Source organism: Thunnus thynnus, chromosome 4 (assembly GCF_963924715.1).
Source record: "Thunnus thynnus chromosome 4, fThuThy2.1, whole genome shotgun sequence".
In the NCBI taxonomy this organism is placed as follows: Eukaryota; Metazoa; Chordata; class Actinopteri; order Scombriformes; family Scombridae; genus Thunnus; species Thunnus thynnus.
Window position 1 is genome coordinate 27,302,893 of NC_089520.1, and position 21,310 is coordinate 27,324,202.

At 42.4% G+C, this 21,310-nt stretch overlaps 1 protein-coding gene across 9 annotated transcripts in view; it reads right to left on the reverse strand.

The window, feature by feature from the left end:
- The window catches only part of magi1b (membrane associated guanylate kinase, WW and PDZ domain containing 1b), a 140,961-nt gene that overhangs the window by 59,109 nt on the left and 60,542 nt on the right, over positions 1–21,310 (reverse strand). For all 9 annotated transcript variants that reach the window (XM_067588040.1, XM_067588041.1, XM_067588039.1 and 6 more), the window contains exon 2: positions 20,626–20,742. In XM_067588040.1, coding sequence (XP_067444141.1) covers positions 20,626–20,742 — 117 coding nt within the window. The remainder of the gene's footprint in view (positions 1–20,625; positions 20,743–21,310) is intronic.

Consider the following 21,310-nt stretch of genomic DNA (forward strand, 5'->3'; position numbering starts at 1 on the left):
CATAATGACAGTGTTCTTCCAGTATCTCACTTCAAACCATGTTATTAAAATACTCAAAGCTGATGTTTTCTACTGGTGCAATTGCAAAGGCTAACTAGCAAGCCAATTAGTCTAGCATTATCTGATTCTCTACAGTGGGGCAACAGACAGTTGGGAGCCAGAGTGTATAAATCTGCTGCTGAACAGAAGAAAACATTCTGTGGAACTGTCATGTATGCAGCATACTAATTTGGCATATTTGAACACTCAAGTTTTGAAACTGCGGTGGAGAAGCAGCTTAAAATTTAAAACACTGGCTAGAGAGCAGAGTGCTGTTGGTTTGAAGCCTCAAAACACCAGAAAATGATCTGCTTGTGAAAAGGGCAAGAGACTTGAACACTAGTGCTGTATAAAAAAATCTGTATTCTTACCGGGTAGGTCTGAAAAGTTGACTGCATAATGTAACACTATGTAAAAAAAAACATGTATGGCGTGCTAAATTTCTGCTTTGTGTGCAGTAAGATTTTTGTAGTTTCATGTTTGAACATATGGAAATCTACATAACCTTTGGTGAGCCCTGTCCCTCTCTCTCTTTCATCTCTGTTGGTCCCTTCACACAGATGAGACAGGGCAGAATGCTGAGCCACCTTTTCCCTCGGGCAATCCAGCAGAGGGTTGACTCAGATTCCAACCGTCACAGAGGGGTGTTATGATTTGTGTATATGCACATGCCAAACATGCATGCGCACTTGCTTTGGCTTCTAATGGTACGAAAAAGGGGGAGAAGGAAACACCACTTGTTACAATCAGCAGATGTTCCACCCCCTGCCAACCAGCACACACACATGCACACACACATGCTCAGTGACAATAGGGAGGCGGTACATGGCCACCAAATGGCATGGTCTGGGGCTAAATGGGAGCTGTGGGTGGAGGGTAATCACTTAATGGAGCTTTATGCACCCATCTACCCTGCAACACACACACATAGACACACAGTTTCATTACCATAACAGCCACAGTGGGAGCACTGTCTTGTCTGTGCTGTGAACCACCTATGGTGACCAGATTAGATCTCTACAATGAGGAGAGCATCAAAGAGTTTGGCACCTCTGCAGCGTAGTTATTCAGCCCTAAATAACCTTGTTGTAGTTAAGACTGCAACAATAACTATATTACAGCCACACCACAAAGTACCACAAAGGTGTACCATGTTACTGCTACTACAATATCAACTTCTCCCGCTATCATCTCAGTGTTGCCATCCTGATGTTCTTCATGGTTGTGTGCTATCAGAATTAAACTCATCATAAAATAGCCATTATGGTGTTTATTCTGATCTCTAAATGGTCCCTGTTGTTTGGTCTGACATTTAGATATGAGCATAGAGAACAAGATAGACACTTGACCAGCGTGAGCTAAGTCTCTTACCAGACTTTCAGATTGACCATAGCACTACAGCAAAACAACACAAGGTAAAAATAAAAGATTAAATATGAACCAGGAAGTTTAGTTTGAAGGCTTATTAAACATCATGGGAAGCCTCATTGGTTTATACTCCTTTCAGGCCAGACTGCCCGACAAAAGTTATCATGGCAGCATTCATTTTTTCAGACTTGTGAGGCAAAATTAGCACAATGCTACAAGTGCATGCTTTAGGGTTTTATACCCAGTTAAGTAAATATGCTGTATGCAAGCACAGTTCTGAATGATCAACACACTGCATTGCTGTGTAGTGTTGCATTGCTTCCTAAAAAGGTAGAGCCAGTACAAACTTTTTATGCTGCACTGCATTCATTTTTTTGCCAAACTGCCATTCAATGAATACACCGGTTGGTCTACTGCTAAAGGGAAGAATACTTTATACAACGGTAAAGCTGCAGGACTGGATAGCACAGCAACTCCAGAATGTCTTGACAGACATTTTTAATGCCTGGTTTTCACCAAGTGATTGTTCCCAAATGTGTCAAAGCTGCTCCCATCATTCCAGTGCCAAAAAAACCAAAAGGAGAGTTTCAATGATTGCTACCTTGTGCCTCTCACAGTAGTCATAATGAAATGCTCTGAATGATGAGTCATGGTCCAGTCTCTCCACCTCTTTAGACCACTTACACCAACAATGCTATATCCTTTGTGTTAAGCCCCTTTCACACATACAGTCTATCCCTGTTCAAGAACATTTCCTGCATAGGGTCATGTGTGAATGGGAGCAGGGATGGATATTTTGAGAAATCTGTACTGCCAATTTCCCACCTCAAGACCTAGTAACATTTCAGGGAAAATGCCATTACGGCTGTGTTATAAATGAGAGCAGTAACATTGCAGGAACAAGCACGTTAAGGGTTAAGTCTGTGTGACGAAAAACGCTTTCACATGGAGTGAGTGAACCAATCACGAGACTTGATGCGTGGGTGACGTGCTGAGAGCTGGGCGGTGCTTGGTTTTAGCTTGTCTGTTTTCAACATGGCGACCACGTCACAAACTCATGTTATGGCTAAACAGTACACTAAAATATGTTTCTGAAAACATTTGAGGCGAGAAATGGGCAATGCAGTAACAGAATCTTGATCATATTTGATCGCGACTGTCTAGTTTGAAAGATTGATCTGAGTTTCATGAGTTTTGCACTCTTCTTCTGTTGAGTTTTATGGTGGTTTGCATCTGTATGTGATGCATTACCGCCATCTGCTGGACTGTCCCTTACCCGATCTATTCTTGCATTGCCATGGCATGCGTGAAAAGGCGCGAGATGGAAATGTTCCTGAATGTAGCTGCATGTGTGAATAGTGAAAATCACTAGCGGTGCCTGAAAGTAATTTACTGGGAAATATGTGTGAAAGAGGCTTTATACACTATTTTGACACACTTAAACAAAGAGACTACTACGTCACAAGTTTTGCTTTTAATACTGTCATTCCACAGAAGGTGATCTGGAAACTTTTCCAGCCAGGCCTCAATGCTTACATTATGAACTGGATTTTGGACTTTTAATGGGAAGTCCACAGTCAGGAAAGTGTCAGAAACATCATCTTCAATACCATCAAACTGAGCAAGGGAAGTGTGACTAGCCAACTGCTATTCATATTGTCACTGGCCAATCAGCAGTGGTTGTAGCGGTAGCTGTCCACCAGCTAAGACAATAGCTTGTTTCACTGGATGACAATGGACTTCAACAAGGCCCGTTGTGACAACATCACACTGGATATCAGCACTACTGAGTCAGAAATATCAAGTTTCTCAGTTGAAGATCTTACCTAGACCCATAAACCTTCGTCCCTGGCTAAGACAACTTGGTAGCTCGACTTTTTGCAGCAACTGAAACAGGCAAGACTCTCGACCAAAATCCTGTCCACATTCTACAGGCCCTCAATATCATTATATCATCATATAACAGGGACTGCAATGCCTCAGACCTCAACTCACTCCAACGTCCAGTGAGGACAGAACAGAAATCATAAGACCTCTCTGCCCTCTGTTCAGGCATTATCAAGGACCCCTCTCATCCCTCCCACCATCTATCCTTTCCTCTACCATCCGGTAGGAGGTTTCATAGCCCCCCAGCCAGAACAGCCAGACAGAGATACTGGTTCTTCCACTGACCCCTCTACCTCCACATTCCTACTCCCAACTCCTGTGCTACAGGGGGAGCACTGAAAGGACTAAGAAGTTGCAATGATGTAGTGTTAATGCATGCATGACAAGTATTTATAGCAATGATTTAATGTTTGTGCACAGTTTTTACCCTTGTTGTTTTACTTGGGTGGACATCTGCCAATTGTAAATTTCTTGTCTTTTTATAAATACCTCCCTGTGTACCATGACCTACAAGAAAAATGTGTTTCATCTAGTACAGTGTAAATTTAATAAATATGATGATAATAAGCTTATACTTGAATTATTTTTTGCAATGCCAATGCCGCTTTAAAAGCAGGCATAGATAATTTGCATAGTTGTTCTCTGGTTCCGCACTGATGCATGCTAATTTTTCATAATGCTGATCTTATCTCTTCCATCCAGTATCACTGGGGTTGAAAAACTTAAGATTTTGCTTGAGTAAATGGAGACAGTGAGAACAATCAGCAAAAACAGAACCTGAAGGATTAAACAGTCTTAAACAAAGAAACATCTGATTTTTGTTTTTGTTCATATAATTTCTGTTCCATTTGTAAAAGTTTGAAGCCAATGAACAAGAGAGAAAGGGAAAATAAAAACAGGTGCCATGATGTGGCTGCTTTGCTAGTGAGTGAAAGAAAGAAATCTTCATCACAAATGTAAATGATTTTACATTTCACTGTTGTGTATGTCTTAGTATTCGTGACTGCAGATGAAAATCTGTTTTCAGCCAGTGGTAAAATGGCAACATTATGCATGGGCCTTTACAAACACACAAACAATTTAATAGATATTAAAGATGAGAAATGAGGGGAAAATTCCCTGAGTTTAGCAAAGAAAACAACTGCTAACCCATTTTTTGCACTACTGCATAACTCAATATTACACATTTCTATGATAGCTAGGATGAAATTTGGAAAAGAAATTTGATTGTCACCGATACCCAATGCAGCTATTTGAGTCAGTATCAGACCAATATCCAATATCAGAATCAGTATCTTAATGTTGACAGATACAGCATACAAGACATTTGAATGCCATTAACTACTATAGCAACCACTGATTGTGAGTGACGTTGTGTACAGGTGCTTGTCCAGTACAAAACAGCAGAAAGCTAAAGTAAAACAGTCGAATAATGAAGATAGTCAAACATGCTGCAAGCTGAACCAAACCAAAGCTTTAAGTTAAGTGAATATGAGTCTTACATTTAAAGTATCGGTTAGTAGAAAGAAAACTCCAATGGGACGCGAAAGTTGTTCTGTGTCTGCTGGATGTAAAAGTAACTGTTCACTAACATGTTAGCCCCAAGTACTTGATGAGTCATTTGTATTTCAAGGCAACTCTGCTTCTTCATGTTGGCTTTGGAGTTTTTCCAGCCCCTAGTGGTCAAAAATTGATTAATGCAATTTTAAACACACTAACTGAATAGTATGTAGTTCATAATTGCACATGTAATGTTTTTAGTAGAAAGATAATAATGCTGTAGACTACCTAACATTTCCAAATCATGACTGTCTACTGCTCTACTGATTCAAATATAAAGTTTTAAACTTTTATAAAATACAGTTGGTTTGCAACAGCTTTTACAGTTTTAAAAACTAATCGAGACCACTTTGGTGTAACTATGACCTTGTCATTCAAAATGTTATCCCCTCCACACTGTCTCTGTATTGGACTTATCAACTATAGAGAGCATCTGGTTACACCATGATGTCTTTCAAACCACAATCAATACATGACAGCAACTGGTCGCAACCCTTATTGTGACCTTGGCCTTCCCAGTTTGCCTACACTGTCACTCAGCTTACAGAGGATCAATATCAAACTGGATCCTTTCTGTCATCTTCTGATCATCTCAGCTGAATCGACTGAACTGCGGTGCTAAAGGTTCATATCTTGCTTCAAGGGCAACTTGTGGTGTGATACTAAATAAGCAAACATCAATAGCACATAGCTAGCTATTCCAGTCAGTTACTTAACAGGATGACTAATAATAACTCATCGATAAAAAAATCCATAACATCTATAACTAGCTCTCCTGGAAAGCCTCCGCCTAAGACTTTACACAAGGCACAGACATTTACTCGTTGGCAGTATCATGGGCATTCACGGGTCACCTCTCCAGCTACCGTTGAGTAGTGAGCTTCTTACTCTGCCTTTGTGGGAATAAATCTTAAGATAAAAATGTTTGGATGTCTTGCACTGAACAAACCCCTCACACACACAACCTGAAAAAGACCTTATGATTTAAATACTGTAAAACAAAATAGGTCTCTTTAATGTACTAAATTTATGGAAGATCTTCACCTCTTCCCTCTTCAAGCACAACTAACACTCACTGGCAGACAAATCCAAGCACCTCATCTATATTTAATTGATGGCAGACTATTTTAAGGGAGCGTCTGCCCTTCTCATGGCATGATAGACTCACACTAAGGTTGCTGACATTTGTGAAGGCAGAGGATGACACTAAGATGAGATTTGAGTAAAATGACATTATGAGACAGAAAAAGACTACATCATTCTATTATGCATCACTGAAAACAGCTTCCCCCAACACAATGGAAGACAGAGAGGGAAATTATGATCTGCACTAGGCTTTGTAGGAGGACAGGGAAGAAGAAAGTAGTTCAGTTTGGCAGCAACTGAGTTTAAACAACAGATAAAAACACGTGGCATTAAAATTAGCCAAAAAACAACACATGAAAACGCAAAAGAAGACAGCACAGGCATGCATACAGCCACCACCCAGCTTCTAAAAATAACCATGTGTGAAAAATCTGTTTATTTCCTACGCTTGCATTTCCCCAGAGCAATAGAGCACCCTGGGCTCACATATCCCCCGGGCCAGGCCTTGCATTTTAGCTGTGACCTACATTTAATTCCCTCCACAAGGACAACGTTGGGCTTGACTCCTTGGACGACGTCGTGTTTCTGGCTGGGAGCTGACGGGGGGTCTTCATCTCCGGTTTGATGGTGTGCTTCGGCATCTTCTTTCAGTCTTTCTTCCTCTTTCTTAAATCTCACTGTTTTCTTGGTTTTAAAAGACGCAAGTGAACCAGACTGGTATACCTCTTTCAAATTAGTGCCAGGTTTCCTTCTCTTTTTTCGAACTCCAAAACACCCACAAAGCTTCAGAGAGAAAAGACTAAACATGACTGTGTGCTTGGTCCTACCAAACAAAACAGAGATCCAGGTGAATGTGTCCAAATATTCTTGAATGTCACTGTTCAAACAGTGAAATTAAGTTCCAAAACGATAAATCGTAGCAGACAAAAAAAATTACAGCAAAGTATCCATATTTATATATCTTTCCACTTGGATCAAAACTTCAGATTAAAAATACATCTTGAATAAAGCAGTCCAAGTTGTTTGTCATCTTGGTGAATTCTTTCTCCCAAATGACAAAACAAACCCTCTGTGACTTAACATGCAGTAGCAAACCACAGCAGTAAGTGGTAAAAACAAGTCTTCTGCAAGACTTCCAGTGTTTGCTGGACAAACTAGGAGGAGGACCTCGCTCTGACCCCAGGGCTTCTAAGACTTTGGGGGACTATCACTGATAGATTGCTCCACCCCAAACTGATTTTTTGTCAATATCCACAAGAAACAAAAAAGCCAGACAGACAGATGTGATGATGTGCCTATGCAGCTTGGATGAGGCCCTGAGGAGAGTTTTATGATTTTTACTGAAAATGAGAAGCTGAAATAACTGAAAACGTGGCTACTAAGGTGAGCGTAATTACCAACCATGAAATACTGGAACTAACTTAGATCTATTTTTTAAAAAAACCTTCTTTCCTGAGACTGATAATAATTAATGTTCATCTACTGTGATGATAATGCAGCAATAATGCAATCACACTGACCTCACATGTGTCGGTATGTAACCCCTGATGACATAACAACAGTTAGAAAACACAACCAATTGGGTTAATGCACACACACACACACACACACACCCTGGATGTCATCCTGTATGATTATATTTAGCAACACTGCGTGCACCACAGCCATTTCTGTGCACTAAATTAGAAGGTTTTAGCAGCATATCCGGCATAATGTCTATGGTTCAAAATTGTTTCAAAATCCTTGGAGCTATTTAAAATGACTTTTTTGGAATGTAATTGTCGTGGCAAACTACACTACATTCATTCCTCCAGGTACTGAACCACTTTCAACATGGAATTGCTTAACATCAGGAAGGCATGTGACCTGACCAAACAAGTTAGTCAGGCTCCAAAGAAAACACATCTAACCAAACATTGTGACATTTAGGATGTTCCTGAAAGCTCTGTTTTTAAAAAAAAAAAAAAAAACATGTAAGAAGACTAATATAGTTGTGCAGTTTTGGCGTGGATTCGTATCCTTTTAAACCCACTGAGACTAAAAAGACAAACTTGGACGGACACCAAATAATCAAGACAGTCTTTTTCCATCATTGCGTTTGAAGCAGGCCTGTAGAGTATGCCCACACTACACCAACATATACACAGACTCCAGTATGACCTAGATAGAATTTCTTAAGATACAAGTCTTCAAAAGTCAGAGGGTTCAGAGAAAGGCATGCATAGTAAGGTGGAAAACACTTATAATTCAGAGCTTTGCGGGTTCATTCCTTGGGTAATTCAAAATGCAGGAATGAAAATATCTCATAAACCAAACAAGAAAAAATGATATTCATCATGGTGAACTGATCAGTGCCATGAGTGAAAAGTAGGCCATCATAAATGTGTTTGGCAATGATTCATTATCATAATTGTTCTATTAATAGGTCCCGCTATTCTTATTCAGCTTGTGTGCTGGCATTCAGGTCATTCAGGACAGGAGTTATTTGAAAGAGTGCATTTTAAGTAGTTTATGGCGCGGAAACAATGGCAGCTCTCGCAAAGTCTGACAGTGTTTGGGGGAAATTTTTGTTTTTCTATAACAGATAAGACGCGAGCATCATTGACAAATGTTATGTGCGGAGTTAAATGTATGTGCTAGAGTTAGAGATGAAGCTGTTATCTGCACAGCTTGATTAAAATTTTCATGAGTGTGACCCAGTGGATAGCACAGGAGACTTGTCTTACTCACTCCCTCGGCTGCCCTCCCCTCTTTCGCTCCTACCAGCCTCTATCACTCCTTCACTACAACGCACTCTTCAGTCCTTCGCTTCCATCAATTTTCTGTTTGTTCCTTTTACTTGGTAGTCATTTGTTTCTGTTCTTCCTATCCGTAACACTCGCAACTTCTCTCTTTCAAAGCTTCAAGCTACTATTCATACTCTGCCTTTCATGTAATGGATATTAAGAAAAGTAAATGCCACAATCTCCTCCACCCAGCCTCTGATCTGCTCATTTTGGTGTTTTCTCTGTCTCCACTACATTTGGCAGTTGTGATGACTGCCTGTGTGGCCGGGCGAAACTGTTCCTGCTTTCGGGTTTGACTGGAGGACAACTGTGGTTTTTCTCAAGCTGCCGACTGAGTTTTGCCAAAAGCCCAAACTCCATTTTGCCGCTCTGATGTTGGTGATGTCATGTAATCCAGAAGTGAATAACTACTGCTTCGCTCTTTAGGCCGCCACACTAAAAACGAACAGTAACACCAAAAAAATCAAGATGTGAAGGATAATGAATTTGCTAGTTTTGTAATATTTTACATACAATGAATGATATTTGGGGGAGGGTGGGGTAGCGGCTAATGAGAATAATAATGAATATGTGCTATCAAGTAGTAATGAACTGTACCTTAAACGCCACATCGATGATGAAGATCTAGATATAACTAACAAATCAGATGAGAAATGATGGTGAAGTGGAATAAAACAAGCACAGCGTCCCTCATTTCTTTACCGTCCGTAGTCTGTGCACGTCTCGCGTGAGAAAGTGGAGCGGAGGGGTGAAGCGGTGGGCCAATGTGACGTGCACGCTAACAGCTCCGGCTCCCTTAATAAAAAAAAAGGTGGCTGCCTCAACATATAGCAAGCAAAATTCTTTCCCTTAGTCTTGGCTGTATTAACTGAAAAAGAAATTGCCCGGCGCATTGAATCATGCTGCTTTGAAATGAAATGTGATGACTGTGTTACATGGCAGGCCTCGTAGTGGATTGAATTAGCCCGTCGTATGTCTTTCAAAGAGTCCAGCCATTTCACTCTCAAGTCAAACTCACTGCACGTATGCCATCTACTATATTTCTCACGCAGACGGCAGACCACTGTACTTTGCTTGACTGGAGCAGAAAATATAATGCGCTGTATTTCCTCAGTAAATCATACATAAACAACGTTACTCTACAAGGTATTCATGGTTTTCATCTAATGGCAGTCAGAATAAACACAGCTGGACATTAAAGCACATATATAATGTTTCTGCTGTAATCTGGTAGACATGTTTTTTTTTGTTTGTTTTTTTTCCAAACTGACCATGTTTGGCTGGTTATGTTGGGTTTATCTTAACATCTGCCTTGCTGAAATAACTGCTCATATAAAGAATAGTGGTTGTAGCTGGTAGATGATCATAGAGGAGAAACATGGGTAATGGGCCTGCCTTTAAAAAATCTGCCAACAGTCATAGACCCAACTGTTGTGCAGAAGCTATTACAGAAGCATTTCTCTAAATTTCCACAATAAACATGCTCTGATGTCAAGCTAGCCAGCTAGTCCACATTTTCCAAGAGGATACTGAGGCATGTCTTCATGGATAATTTTCAAGACACACATGCACGTGCACACACAGACACAGACACACACACACGAGCACAAGGGGAGGGCTAGCAGACTGCCGTCATATTCCAAAACCAAAACAGATCCATCCACCATCTTGGCCACAGCTAGCCTGCCAGTGCTTCTTTTTCTTTTTTTTTTTTTTTTTTTGGTGAGACACATGCACGCACGTACACAGACACACACACACAAAATTGCAGGAGGGGTGACGAGTTGACTGGGGTTTGTCAGCTCGGCAGGGGGATGGAGCCATCTGTCCCAATAAAGGGTTAATCCAACAAAAAGCGCAGGCCGCAAATTCCAGCATTTTCCAGTCCTCAAATTTCTGGCTACATTTTTTTTTTGTTTTGTTTTGATTTTTGGTTTTGTAGGGAGGGAGGGGGGGCGGGGGGGGGGGGTTACAGCCCATCGTCCAGCCTTACGGCTACCTCAACCCTCCCACCTGATTCTTCAAACCCCAAAAATCTCAAGAGTCCTTCCCTCATGGTGGTGGCAGGGAATTAAATCATAAAGTGGGCAGTTTTTTTCAATGATAGGTATGGATGTCTCTCATTCGGGATGGAGTGTTTTGAGTCGGGGGAGGGTGTTTTCACTGCTCAGGCTGGCTGAAAGAGGCTCGCAATGAGCAGACGCCGCACACACACACACACACACACACACACACACACACACACACACACACACACACACATACACACACCACGCCACAATGAGATCAAAACAGGCCTTTCTCTGGACCTGTGACGTGCTCCATTTTTCCCTTCATAAGCAATGCTTTCAGCTCTAAATGATTCCCATACAGAGGGATGGGGGGGGGGGGGGGAGTCTGAAGACCAGGGGAAGGGAAGAGGGAGAGATTAGAATAAGAAACAAAAAAAAAAAAAAACCTGAAGGGCCAGTAGTGCAGTGTGAAGCTAAATCAGCCAGAAACCTTCCTGAAAATGCCCCCCGCACACACACACACAGCCGGCCTTTGTCTTTTTATTCCACCCAGAAAAAAAGCACCATGGGCAGGCTACTACCTACAGCAACATGGAAATGGAAAAGAAAGGCTTTAAAACGATCCATTTAGAGGGGCGGGGAGGGAGGGAGTGGGGATGGAGGGATAGAGATGAGAAGGAGGGGTGGGTGGTGGTGGTGGTGGTGGTTGGGGGGGGTGGGGGGAGCGGGGGGGGTCATCCAGACACGAGATGGATTGAGAGAGAGACAAGGAGAGAGAGAAGGGAGGAAAAGAAAGAGGGAGGATGAAGGACAGGTATAAGCTAACCTTAGCATCCTGGAAGCTCCAGACAGACAAACAGACAGACAGACAGACAGCAGTTTGCTGCTGAAGGTAATGGCTTCCAATATGATCAAGCATGTCAACAGATCAGCTTTAACACAGCCATCGCAGAGCTGGAGTGTTTCCACCAGAAACACACATACTGTACATACACACACACACACACACACACACACATATACACACACACACACACAGGGGAAGTGACACTTTGCACACACGCAGGCATCAAACCGGGGCACAGACAAACACACAAAGACACACGCATACCTGAGGCAGACACACACAGACACGCACAGCTTCCGTTTGACCACAACACATCAGCCTCCATTACTGCCAGCGATGTGCCTCCGTCTCCCTCGCTCGCTCCTGATGCCTTCCGCCTGATGCACAGCCATCCTCACCGCCTGCCTGCCTGCCCGCCTGCCTGCCTGCCTGCCTGCCTCTCCATCTCTCCATCCCAACCCCCAACCATTAAATCACAGCAACCCTTCTCCAAAATGAAACGCAAAACAAAATACCTCAGTCAGGGAGCCCGTGAGGGGGCTTCTTCTCCTTCTCCTTCCCTTACAGTCCACAGAACAACACCACGTCGACAGGAGACAGAGGGAAAGAAAATCCAATCAGGTGTGGATGAGTGGAAGAAAAACCAGTGCAGATTCACAGTTCCTTCTCCTTCTCACCCTCCCCTTCCTCCTCCCGTGTGTCTGTCCTCTGTCCAGCTTTGGCTTTGTGATGCTAAGCTAATGGGAGCTAAGCTAAGCAGCGTCCACACATTGGCTTATAATGCGCTCTGTCTCATACCCACACACACCAATGCTGGGCTTCTGTCTCTCTCTCTCTCTCGCTGACTGAGCCCCGCTGTCTCCCGTCTCGCAGGCACCCACATGCACCCGCCCACCTCCCCCTCTTGCTCGCTCTCTTTCTCTCTGTCTCCCTCCCCTTCTTTTGGCTGTTCACCCCTATTCTTTCTTGTTCTCACAGATCCCCATCAGTCCCCCCCCCCCCCCCCCCCTTCCATCCCAACCCTCCACACGCACACACACCTCTGTTGCTTTTCTCTTCCCCAGGCACTGATGCCCTTACACACACAAACTCATACACATGCTCTGGGTGTTTAACAACTCATCCTTGACCAACATGTGAAGAAGACAGGAGTCAGGGGAAGAACCCTAAAGGCACTTTGAAAAAAAAAAAAGAGCTGGGACAAGAGCTGGGCAGAGAAGCATGGACTAGAGTGAGGCTGAAGCTGTATAAATCTACATGTCAGACACAAAAGAATGACTTCTCCATCACCAATAGTCACAGGTGTTACAACCATAGTAGATAAGTGAAAGAAACACAGATTCAAGCTGAAATACGGGGCAAACAACAAAAATACTTGCTCATGCTGAGTCAAAACTAGCCAACTGGCACACATCTGCATGCACGAGTTAGGTTTCATCCCGTAGGGTTCATTTGTTATGCTCTACGGCCAGAGGAGGGGGTTGGGAACAGCAGTGATACAATGTAAAAGGGAGAGGGGTCAAAGGTTGTGTTTTGTGCCATTCTGTGTCAGATACCCCTTTAATGTGTCCCAAACCCCCTACTATACACATTTTAAGTGGGGTTTGAGTATGTGGAGAATTGGAGAAGTGACAAAATGAAGTAAACTCAAAGATGTTAGTGATTGCAAATTGAATTCAGTTGATTGTTTCACAATGCAAGGTGCATATGAAATAGAAGAGTGACAAACAGCTGGAAAAAGAATTAAACTAATTGTGGGCAGCGGTGAAAACTCTAGAAACATCTTGGGGGTGAAAAAAATTTTTACTTCATCTTTGAAGCAGCACATGTTTTATTTCATATACTAGTGGTCCAAAAGTTGGTTCATTACTCTTTACTAACTGCCAAAACGTTATATTCTGAAGATTTGTATAATATCAGTATATAGTTCAGATTCAGGACACAGCTCTTGCCACTCTTGGCAGTGACATCCTCTTACATAATGTTCTCAATACCAGGGCACATATTAGGTTGTCAGGATCCAAACACAGGTCTAACCAACCGACCTCTCAGTAACGCAATACAACAACAACACGATAAAGAGTAATCAACACCTTTTTAAAGCAGTTTCAACAAAAGTTCTACATCACAGGGCTCATGACGGTAGCATTTGTTGCAGGGCTCTTGTATTAGTTTATGTTAGCAAGGTGTATCTAATGAATTGACATGTATAATTTGATCAAAATTGCTGATCACAATTAAAACTAATGATAATGTTTCTTGATTGGTAAAATGATGTAATATATAATATAATCAAATCATGTGCAGTTAATTGTGCTATTGTCAGACTGAAACGCATCATTATCTGCACACTCCCATAGCAGGCTGGCATGCACAGTATGAGCTGCCATGTCTGGAAATGAACTATTTCCCATATGTCAAAACAGTCTCACACACAGAGAGGCACAAATAAGCATCCACATTTAGAAATACATCCTATACTGTGCGTCTTGGTGCAGAGGCATAATTTGCTCAAACTACCTCTATGCATCCATCCTGCATGTTTGTGCAACTGTGCCAGTGATTGAGTACCACACACTCTTGATTGCAAGTGTGTGTGTGTGTGTGTGTGTGTGTGTGTGTGTGTGTGTGTGTGTGTCTGTGTGTTTGTGTGTGTGGGTGGGTGGGGCAGCTGGGGGTTATGAATCTGGGGGTCCACCCATCAGTCACTCTCTGTTTGACAACATTCCTTTGACTCCAGCTAATGGTGTTAGCAACAAAAAAAAATCCCCACCAGCATCCATTCAGCTCCTATTGTTTTCCTCACACACCCCCTCTGATCTACCTGCAGCATGCTGGGAGCTCCTATTCCAAATGTAATCACACTGATATGGGTATTGTGCTGTGGCCTCTCCCTAATGGTATATGCACGATTTGAAAAAATATACCGTTTGTCCTCAAACAGAGGTCAACGGCAGAGGGTACCAGGCCTTTATTGGAAGCAGGCTTATATTAGAGAGAGGCCTTTATTTCCAATTCCCTCTGTTTGATAAGTATATTCACTCGTATTTTAGTACAAAGCCTCCTTGTTTTCTGATCTGCTTCCATTTGTTGTTGTTGTTTGCCGTTTGTTAATGCATTACTGGTAATCCACTTACTCCGACGTGTGGAACAATAATTCTAGTGCTTGAGTTCCACCCAGAATGTTTTCGCAGTGCACCACTTAGCTGTAGCATGCAGCTAGCATGCTCTCAGATGTATGCTTGCCAGCTTAGCCAAGTTATTCTGGTTACCCACGCTCATGTGGTGTCGCTGCCATCATTGTTATTAAAATATGTGCTGTTCTCCTTGTATTTAAACAATATCACGTCTCCTCCTTCCCCCTCCCCTCTCTGTGACGGTTGGCTAGACGGCTACACATGTACTCATAGAACTGGAGTTACATCCAGGTAACTACTATTTATGCTTAACTGGCATGCACATTATATAACAGGTAGCAGGAGTTTATCCACCCTTGATTTTCCCTGTTCCCCTGTTTTTGGGGCCAGTCCCTTGCCATTATCAGAGACCTGGCATTTCACTGACTATCGTCTTTTATTTGAGGAAATATGGTAAAAACTTTTATGAGGGAATGACAGCAAAAGTAGGAGAAAAAAAATCTATTTATTTCAGAATACACTGAGTAAACTTCAAAATCATCAGACATTACCATTTAAGTCAGAAACCAAACCAGCTGGAGCATAGTTATATACTGTATGTGCCTTAACTTAAAGGTACCCTGCAGAGTTTCTGACCACTAGTAGTGCTATGGAGCAGTTTTGAGTGACGCAATACACATCTACAGGTGGCAGTAACAGGCAAAGAAATGCAGATATGTGGCAACAAAAGGAAGGGAAGAAGAAAACAGGTTGAAAGTAAACACAGATGTAAACAATGCAGGTTTCAAAATGTAAAAAAAAATACTCTATGCACTCTGATGACTAACACTGAAAGTAAACACAACTTTTGTTTGTTTTCAAGGAAACTTCACAGGGCGCCTTTAAGCAAAATGTAAATCTTGTGTTGTATGCTACGCTTAACAACAAATGACGGAAGAGAATTCCATGTCAGTATGCACCAGTAACCTAACAAGAGTTGGCAAGAGACCAATAAAGTTGCCTTACTGATAATTCCTCCTCACGTTTACAGAGTCCGGTCAGTCCATGGGTTAATCAGCTATTCCCAAATCTAAGATTAACTGTTTGGATACAGACACTATATCCTTCTCTAGCCGTCATGTCAGCTGTTGGGTGAATGTGTGGGAAAACAAACTTGGCTTTGTGATGGTGTAATTAAATTGAGAACTGGTATAACAGGAAGGATCTGTCATTGGAAAGACATGTCTGAATGTGTTTACCTCGCCTTTACAAAAACAACATCCCTTACGTGGTGGATGTCAAACAGTGGACACAGAGTTTATCTGACTGACATAACTCCTTTTTGTCTGATAAGAATAAAAACATCTAAAGAGTTTGAAATTCCCTTCTTAATCTTTCTTTTCCCTTTCTTGATTCCCCTCCTTCTGCTGTTTAGGAACAGCACAGTCATTCTCACCGTGAAAGCTTCTCTTTTGTTCAGGTGACACAGTGTGGTTGCATCTGTGGATGTAATATATAACCCCATCTCACCAGCACTAGAGAGGCTGTTTACATACACACTGTAGACACATACAGTCAAAAACATGCACATACTGTATCTAGCTCAGTGAAGTCCCATACAACCACAAGTCATATGTGCACATATGTTTATGTTAGCCTCACTGGCTAGCTGGAGCCACCATTGATTTGAGTGTGTGAGAGTGTTTTTGCATCTCTCCATCCCCTCTCTGCCCATCCCCCCCTTCTTGCCCCCCTCCCACACCCAAACTCCACCCCACCCCCATCTCCATCCCCGCGGCTTCAGCCCCCCCACCTCCCTCCGAGCTGTCCTCTTAGCCTATATACGGGTCGTCCAATCGTCTGTGCTGCTAGCCCCACAATTCATCACACACTCACACACGCACGCACGAGAACCTCGCTCATTTGAGAAGTGAAGACCGAGCCATCAGCATCACAACCACAGTAGACAATACTGCTACTTGCCTTGATGCAGGAGAATCCAAAGCTCCCTTTTCCTGAGGTGTAAAATCAGGTATAAACCAAACAGAACAAACCTCTCCTCTTCCTGCTACTCCTCCGATCTCTGACAACTGCGATACAGAGGGGGAGAGAGAGGGAGCAGCAGTGGCAGCGAGAGGACGAGAGGCAGCGGTGTCATGAATTGGGGGGGTCAAGAATGAGAGCTGGATAGAGGGGGGTGGAGGGTCGGCGCCGGGGATAATGGGAGAGTGGGAATGCTGAACGCGCGGATGGGGTGACCACAAGGGAAGCCGACGGATGCCTTGGCAGATGGGGGAGGGTGAGAGTGCTGTGGCTTCAAATTTTTAAAAGGGTTACGGGAACAACTGGTAGGAGGAACTTTTTGCAGATGTGAGAGGAGAGACTAGATCTAACTAGTTGTTAACAATCAACTTCATGAGTGTAGCTTAGGAGATCCTACCTCGTGGTGCACTGATCTGATGGACTTCTGCTCTATACTTTCTGAATCTCTAAAGTAGTTTCATAGTTTGCGAGTTATCATTTCTTCAACCGTGTTTTTGTGGTTGATGTGAGCTACTTTTTTTATACAGTGTGTAAATATCTCATCTGCTACTTAAATGAACATCTGCTATAAGGTCATTTTCAAAACTCACAGAGTGCCTACCCCACTAGTTTTGCTGAAGCTAAACAGAATGAGAAGGGGCCCTTAAAATTGCTACATGAGATATAAAGAGTAAAATATTTTGTTGAAAAGAAAAGAAAATAGCTAATCCCAAGTAGTATTAATTAGCATACTGACTATGTATTACTTTCAAAACAAGACAACATCAACTATAACATGTAAATGTTACTTTAAAGTTATCTACAGAAGTTTAAAGTTTAAAGCTAGCTAAGTTTAGACACAAGTTAGACCATGTCTGGTCAAATTTGTCTCACTTCTCTTCTGTAAATGAAAATCAGGTCTCAGTATTTTCTTTACTGACACTTTGCAACAGTAGCATGCATGCAGGAGTGATACAGAACCACAGGCATGAGTGTTCAGTCCCTGCTGTAATGCTTCCTGCTTGGCAATCCCAGGAACACATTTGCCAGTGTTGGTGGGTGGGAAGCCAGTGAGGGAGCATGACCTTCTCGCTGCACTTCTGACTCCCATTGGTTGTTTGGGGCACCAATATGGAGGAGGGTGGGAATACTAGTGGAGCTGCTTGCTGACAGATGGATAGACGCCCAGGCCAGAACAATGATTGAGTACATGGGGAAAATCCAATCCAGAGAAATGCCTTAGTAAATGTAAAAGCGTTTTCCAATACTCCAACACACAATGGTTGCATTAATGACATATCCATTACAAAAACTTTAGCTTTAAATTGGGGGAAATGTGTTTTAACTGAGGATTTGAAATGGTTCCTGATTTCAATAGATTCCTACATCTGCTGCTCCAACATAACAGTACAACAGACCTGTATTTTCAATTTGACACATAAAATACTTATTTCCCATCATTAATACAAACTCCTCAATTATATATGATCATCCATATGGTAAAAAAAAAAAAAACTATGGATCAGAACTCAAACAATCAGTCAAAGAATTAAAGGTTTACTGACAATAACAGAAGAGGTGAATGTGAACTAGAAGAGGCCACATGAACATGCAGAATTGTCGTTATTATGTTGGCTGGTTTAGAGGCAGGAAAAGCCCCAACATCCACAGTCACACGTCTCCATCTGTCTCTCCACCTGCTTTGCTGTGCATTAATCACACCTCCACCTCCACTTACACATACACATGGACAAGGCTTTGAACAACCTTTGGACATACGTCAACATGGACACACACTGACCTCTCACAACCACAGGCCAAAATAACCACAGAGGACCCATCTCGCTTATGCACTAACACCACATGAATGGACAAATGCTTTTCTATATAATTACTGTGTTGGTCTTGTATTATTCTGCCAGTGTGAAGGGCCTAAGGGAGTATTTATTCATGGACTGTGCCCACTATGACATGCCCTCTCTATAACACAAAGAAAGAAATTAAGCTATGGCAAAGGATTTGTGAATATCCTAGCACTCCTCTGCAAGTGCATGACAACAAAAACATCACAGTCCTATAAAACATATGGCCTGGGGAACACCTTCATGCTTTGTTTACTGCTAATGACACCAGGATTTTTACTGGTGTGCCATAGACCGCTCAGTGATTAAAATGGCCATTATGGCCAGACCCCTGCCGTCCACCAGTGTCTGGCTGACATATGGCAGTGGAGGTAATGCAGATAAAGTCCCTTAAACAAGCCTCCAGAATACATTTAGTAATTTGTGTGAGAGGGCTATGAATAAACTAATTGAAAATCCAGTAGATGAGAGCTATTAAGGGGAAAGCATGAGTCTGGGGAAATGAGAGGTGCAAAATGAACTGCAAAACAAACAAAAATCCAATATACTAAGACTTCGGAAAATGTTTGGTGATTAAAATGTTGTTTTAAGTTGTGATTAAGTTTGCATACTGTGAATTAATTTTTTTTTTAATATTTCCAAAAATGCGTTTATTGTAGAAAGTGACAACATGGGTATGAATGACGTGATATGTCTAAAGCGCACACGTGGAATCTATAGATAGTAAATGATGTGAGTCTAATGCATCCCAGCTGCAAACACTTCCAGTAAATATTAAAATAATGACAAGAAAGAAGAGAAGAAAATGAAAGACAGAACTCGCACACAGCCCAGACATTTCTACAGTTGCCTCTTTCCCTCTCTTGCCCCTCTGTCTCCATCTTCATAAGTGAAGCATGCTGTGACCAAAGCCAGTAGGAAACTCTAGCTGCAGTATCATGACAATGGTGCGCCTGGCTCTGATCGGTCCATGCAGTTGGTTTCCAAGTTATACAAAAATCAGGGTAAACACAAGATTGGCATCATGCAGCATCAGTCTAACTGTCTTCATAGGTGTTTCATTTGATCCCCTACAGTGGGATTCTAAGCTACCGCATTTACCAGTCTACTCTTATGGTATTATTCCAACAATGCCACATTCTTAGCACTAACGCCATCTTCAAGAGTTGTTTTTCATGGCAGTGAAGAATAAAACACTTCAAATGTCTACTTCAGCTTTTATGCAGCAGCATCTACAAGAGAAATATGCAGCATCAAAAGACAAACGTGCCTTTAGATCTTTGAAATATCAACAGTCAGACACAAGGCTCTATTCCTGGATTACACAGCCAGCTCTGGCAGAGGAGATACTAGTTAGTGATAGAGGGTGAGGGACTTGGATGAAGCCAAAGCGCCTATAATTACTGGTGCTATTGATCCTGTGGACATGAGATATTACTAGCATAGTCACTGCGGAGTCACCAGACTTTCCTCTCACTGATCAGACAATATAAGTAAAGCAAACTCTCCATGTTGACTGAACAGTGGTGATGGTGGTGGTCGACTTTGTATCAACTCACTCCTTGTTATCTGCTAGGGAGGCAGGTGGAAAAGTCCACTTTGGGATGAGAAGCTATGATGTGTGATAAAAAAAACAGATCAACCCTCAAACATGAGGCTAGTTCCAAGGAGGGTATGAAGTAATCAGCCAGGCTAACAGCTTGTCCAATATTAGTCAAAAGGCAAGTGGAACCATGCTCGGATTAGACTGAAATAATCAGGCTTAATTAGATAACAAAGTGTCTGTGTGAGGTAGCGACACCCAATCACTACATGGATCTAAAACTGCTCTTGCCTGAAGCAAAAACATTGCGGACCTAACCTAAAGATTTTTTGTTTTACATCTGGATGGTCACAAAATGAATGACTAAATGTAAAATGTTCTTTGTTACCTCACATAAACAAAGTGTGTAAAGACTGTGTGTAAAGCCGGCGTATCATTACTGCTTGTGTAAAAAGGAATAAAAGACAGAACAAGGTGTAAGATGGTCATGGACTCACAAGGCACGGCGTGACGGTAGAGGTTGTCTCGGATGGTCTGCTGCAGTTCGTGGTCAGGCGAGGACTTCTGGAAGCGCTGGCTCAGATAATGCTTCAGGTCCTTGTTCAGCTTGCTTCCTGTCATTGTGGACACAAACAGGAAAACATATGGTAACTGCATCACAACAAGGCTAGCAGGCACAAGAACATCATGAAGGTGAAAAAACGACACTGTTATAATCTACAATAAAGTGTCAAACGGCCACACAGTTTGGCTCCTGCGAAAAGTAATACACAAGTTTATCCTGCAGCCATGGCAAAGCTAGATGCTGAGTGCGTAGTCGTGAATTGTACACATGCCATTGTCACTTAGAGGGGTAGCTGGCTGCAGGCTCTCCCTCTGCAACCAGTCAGGGCTAGCCAAAACGAAGACTGCTAGCACCACGGCTAGCACCGCGAATCAGCCCTCCTACCGCTTGGCCATCTGGACCTCAGACACACACATTAGGCTACTGAAGGGCAGCACTGCTGGAAAGTGTCCGTGTATGTGTGTGTTTGTCTCTGAATGTGTCTGTGTGTGGCCATTATAGTGAGTGTCCACATTACAGACAGTGCTAAGCATGTGCAAAGACAACACAAACAGTATGAGAATATGAGTAATAGCGTGGAAATGTAATACACACCCTGTCTGCTGACACAAAGAGGA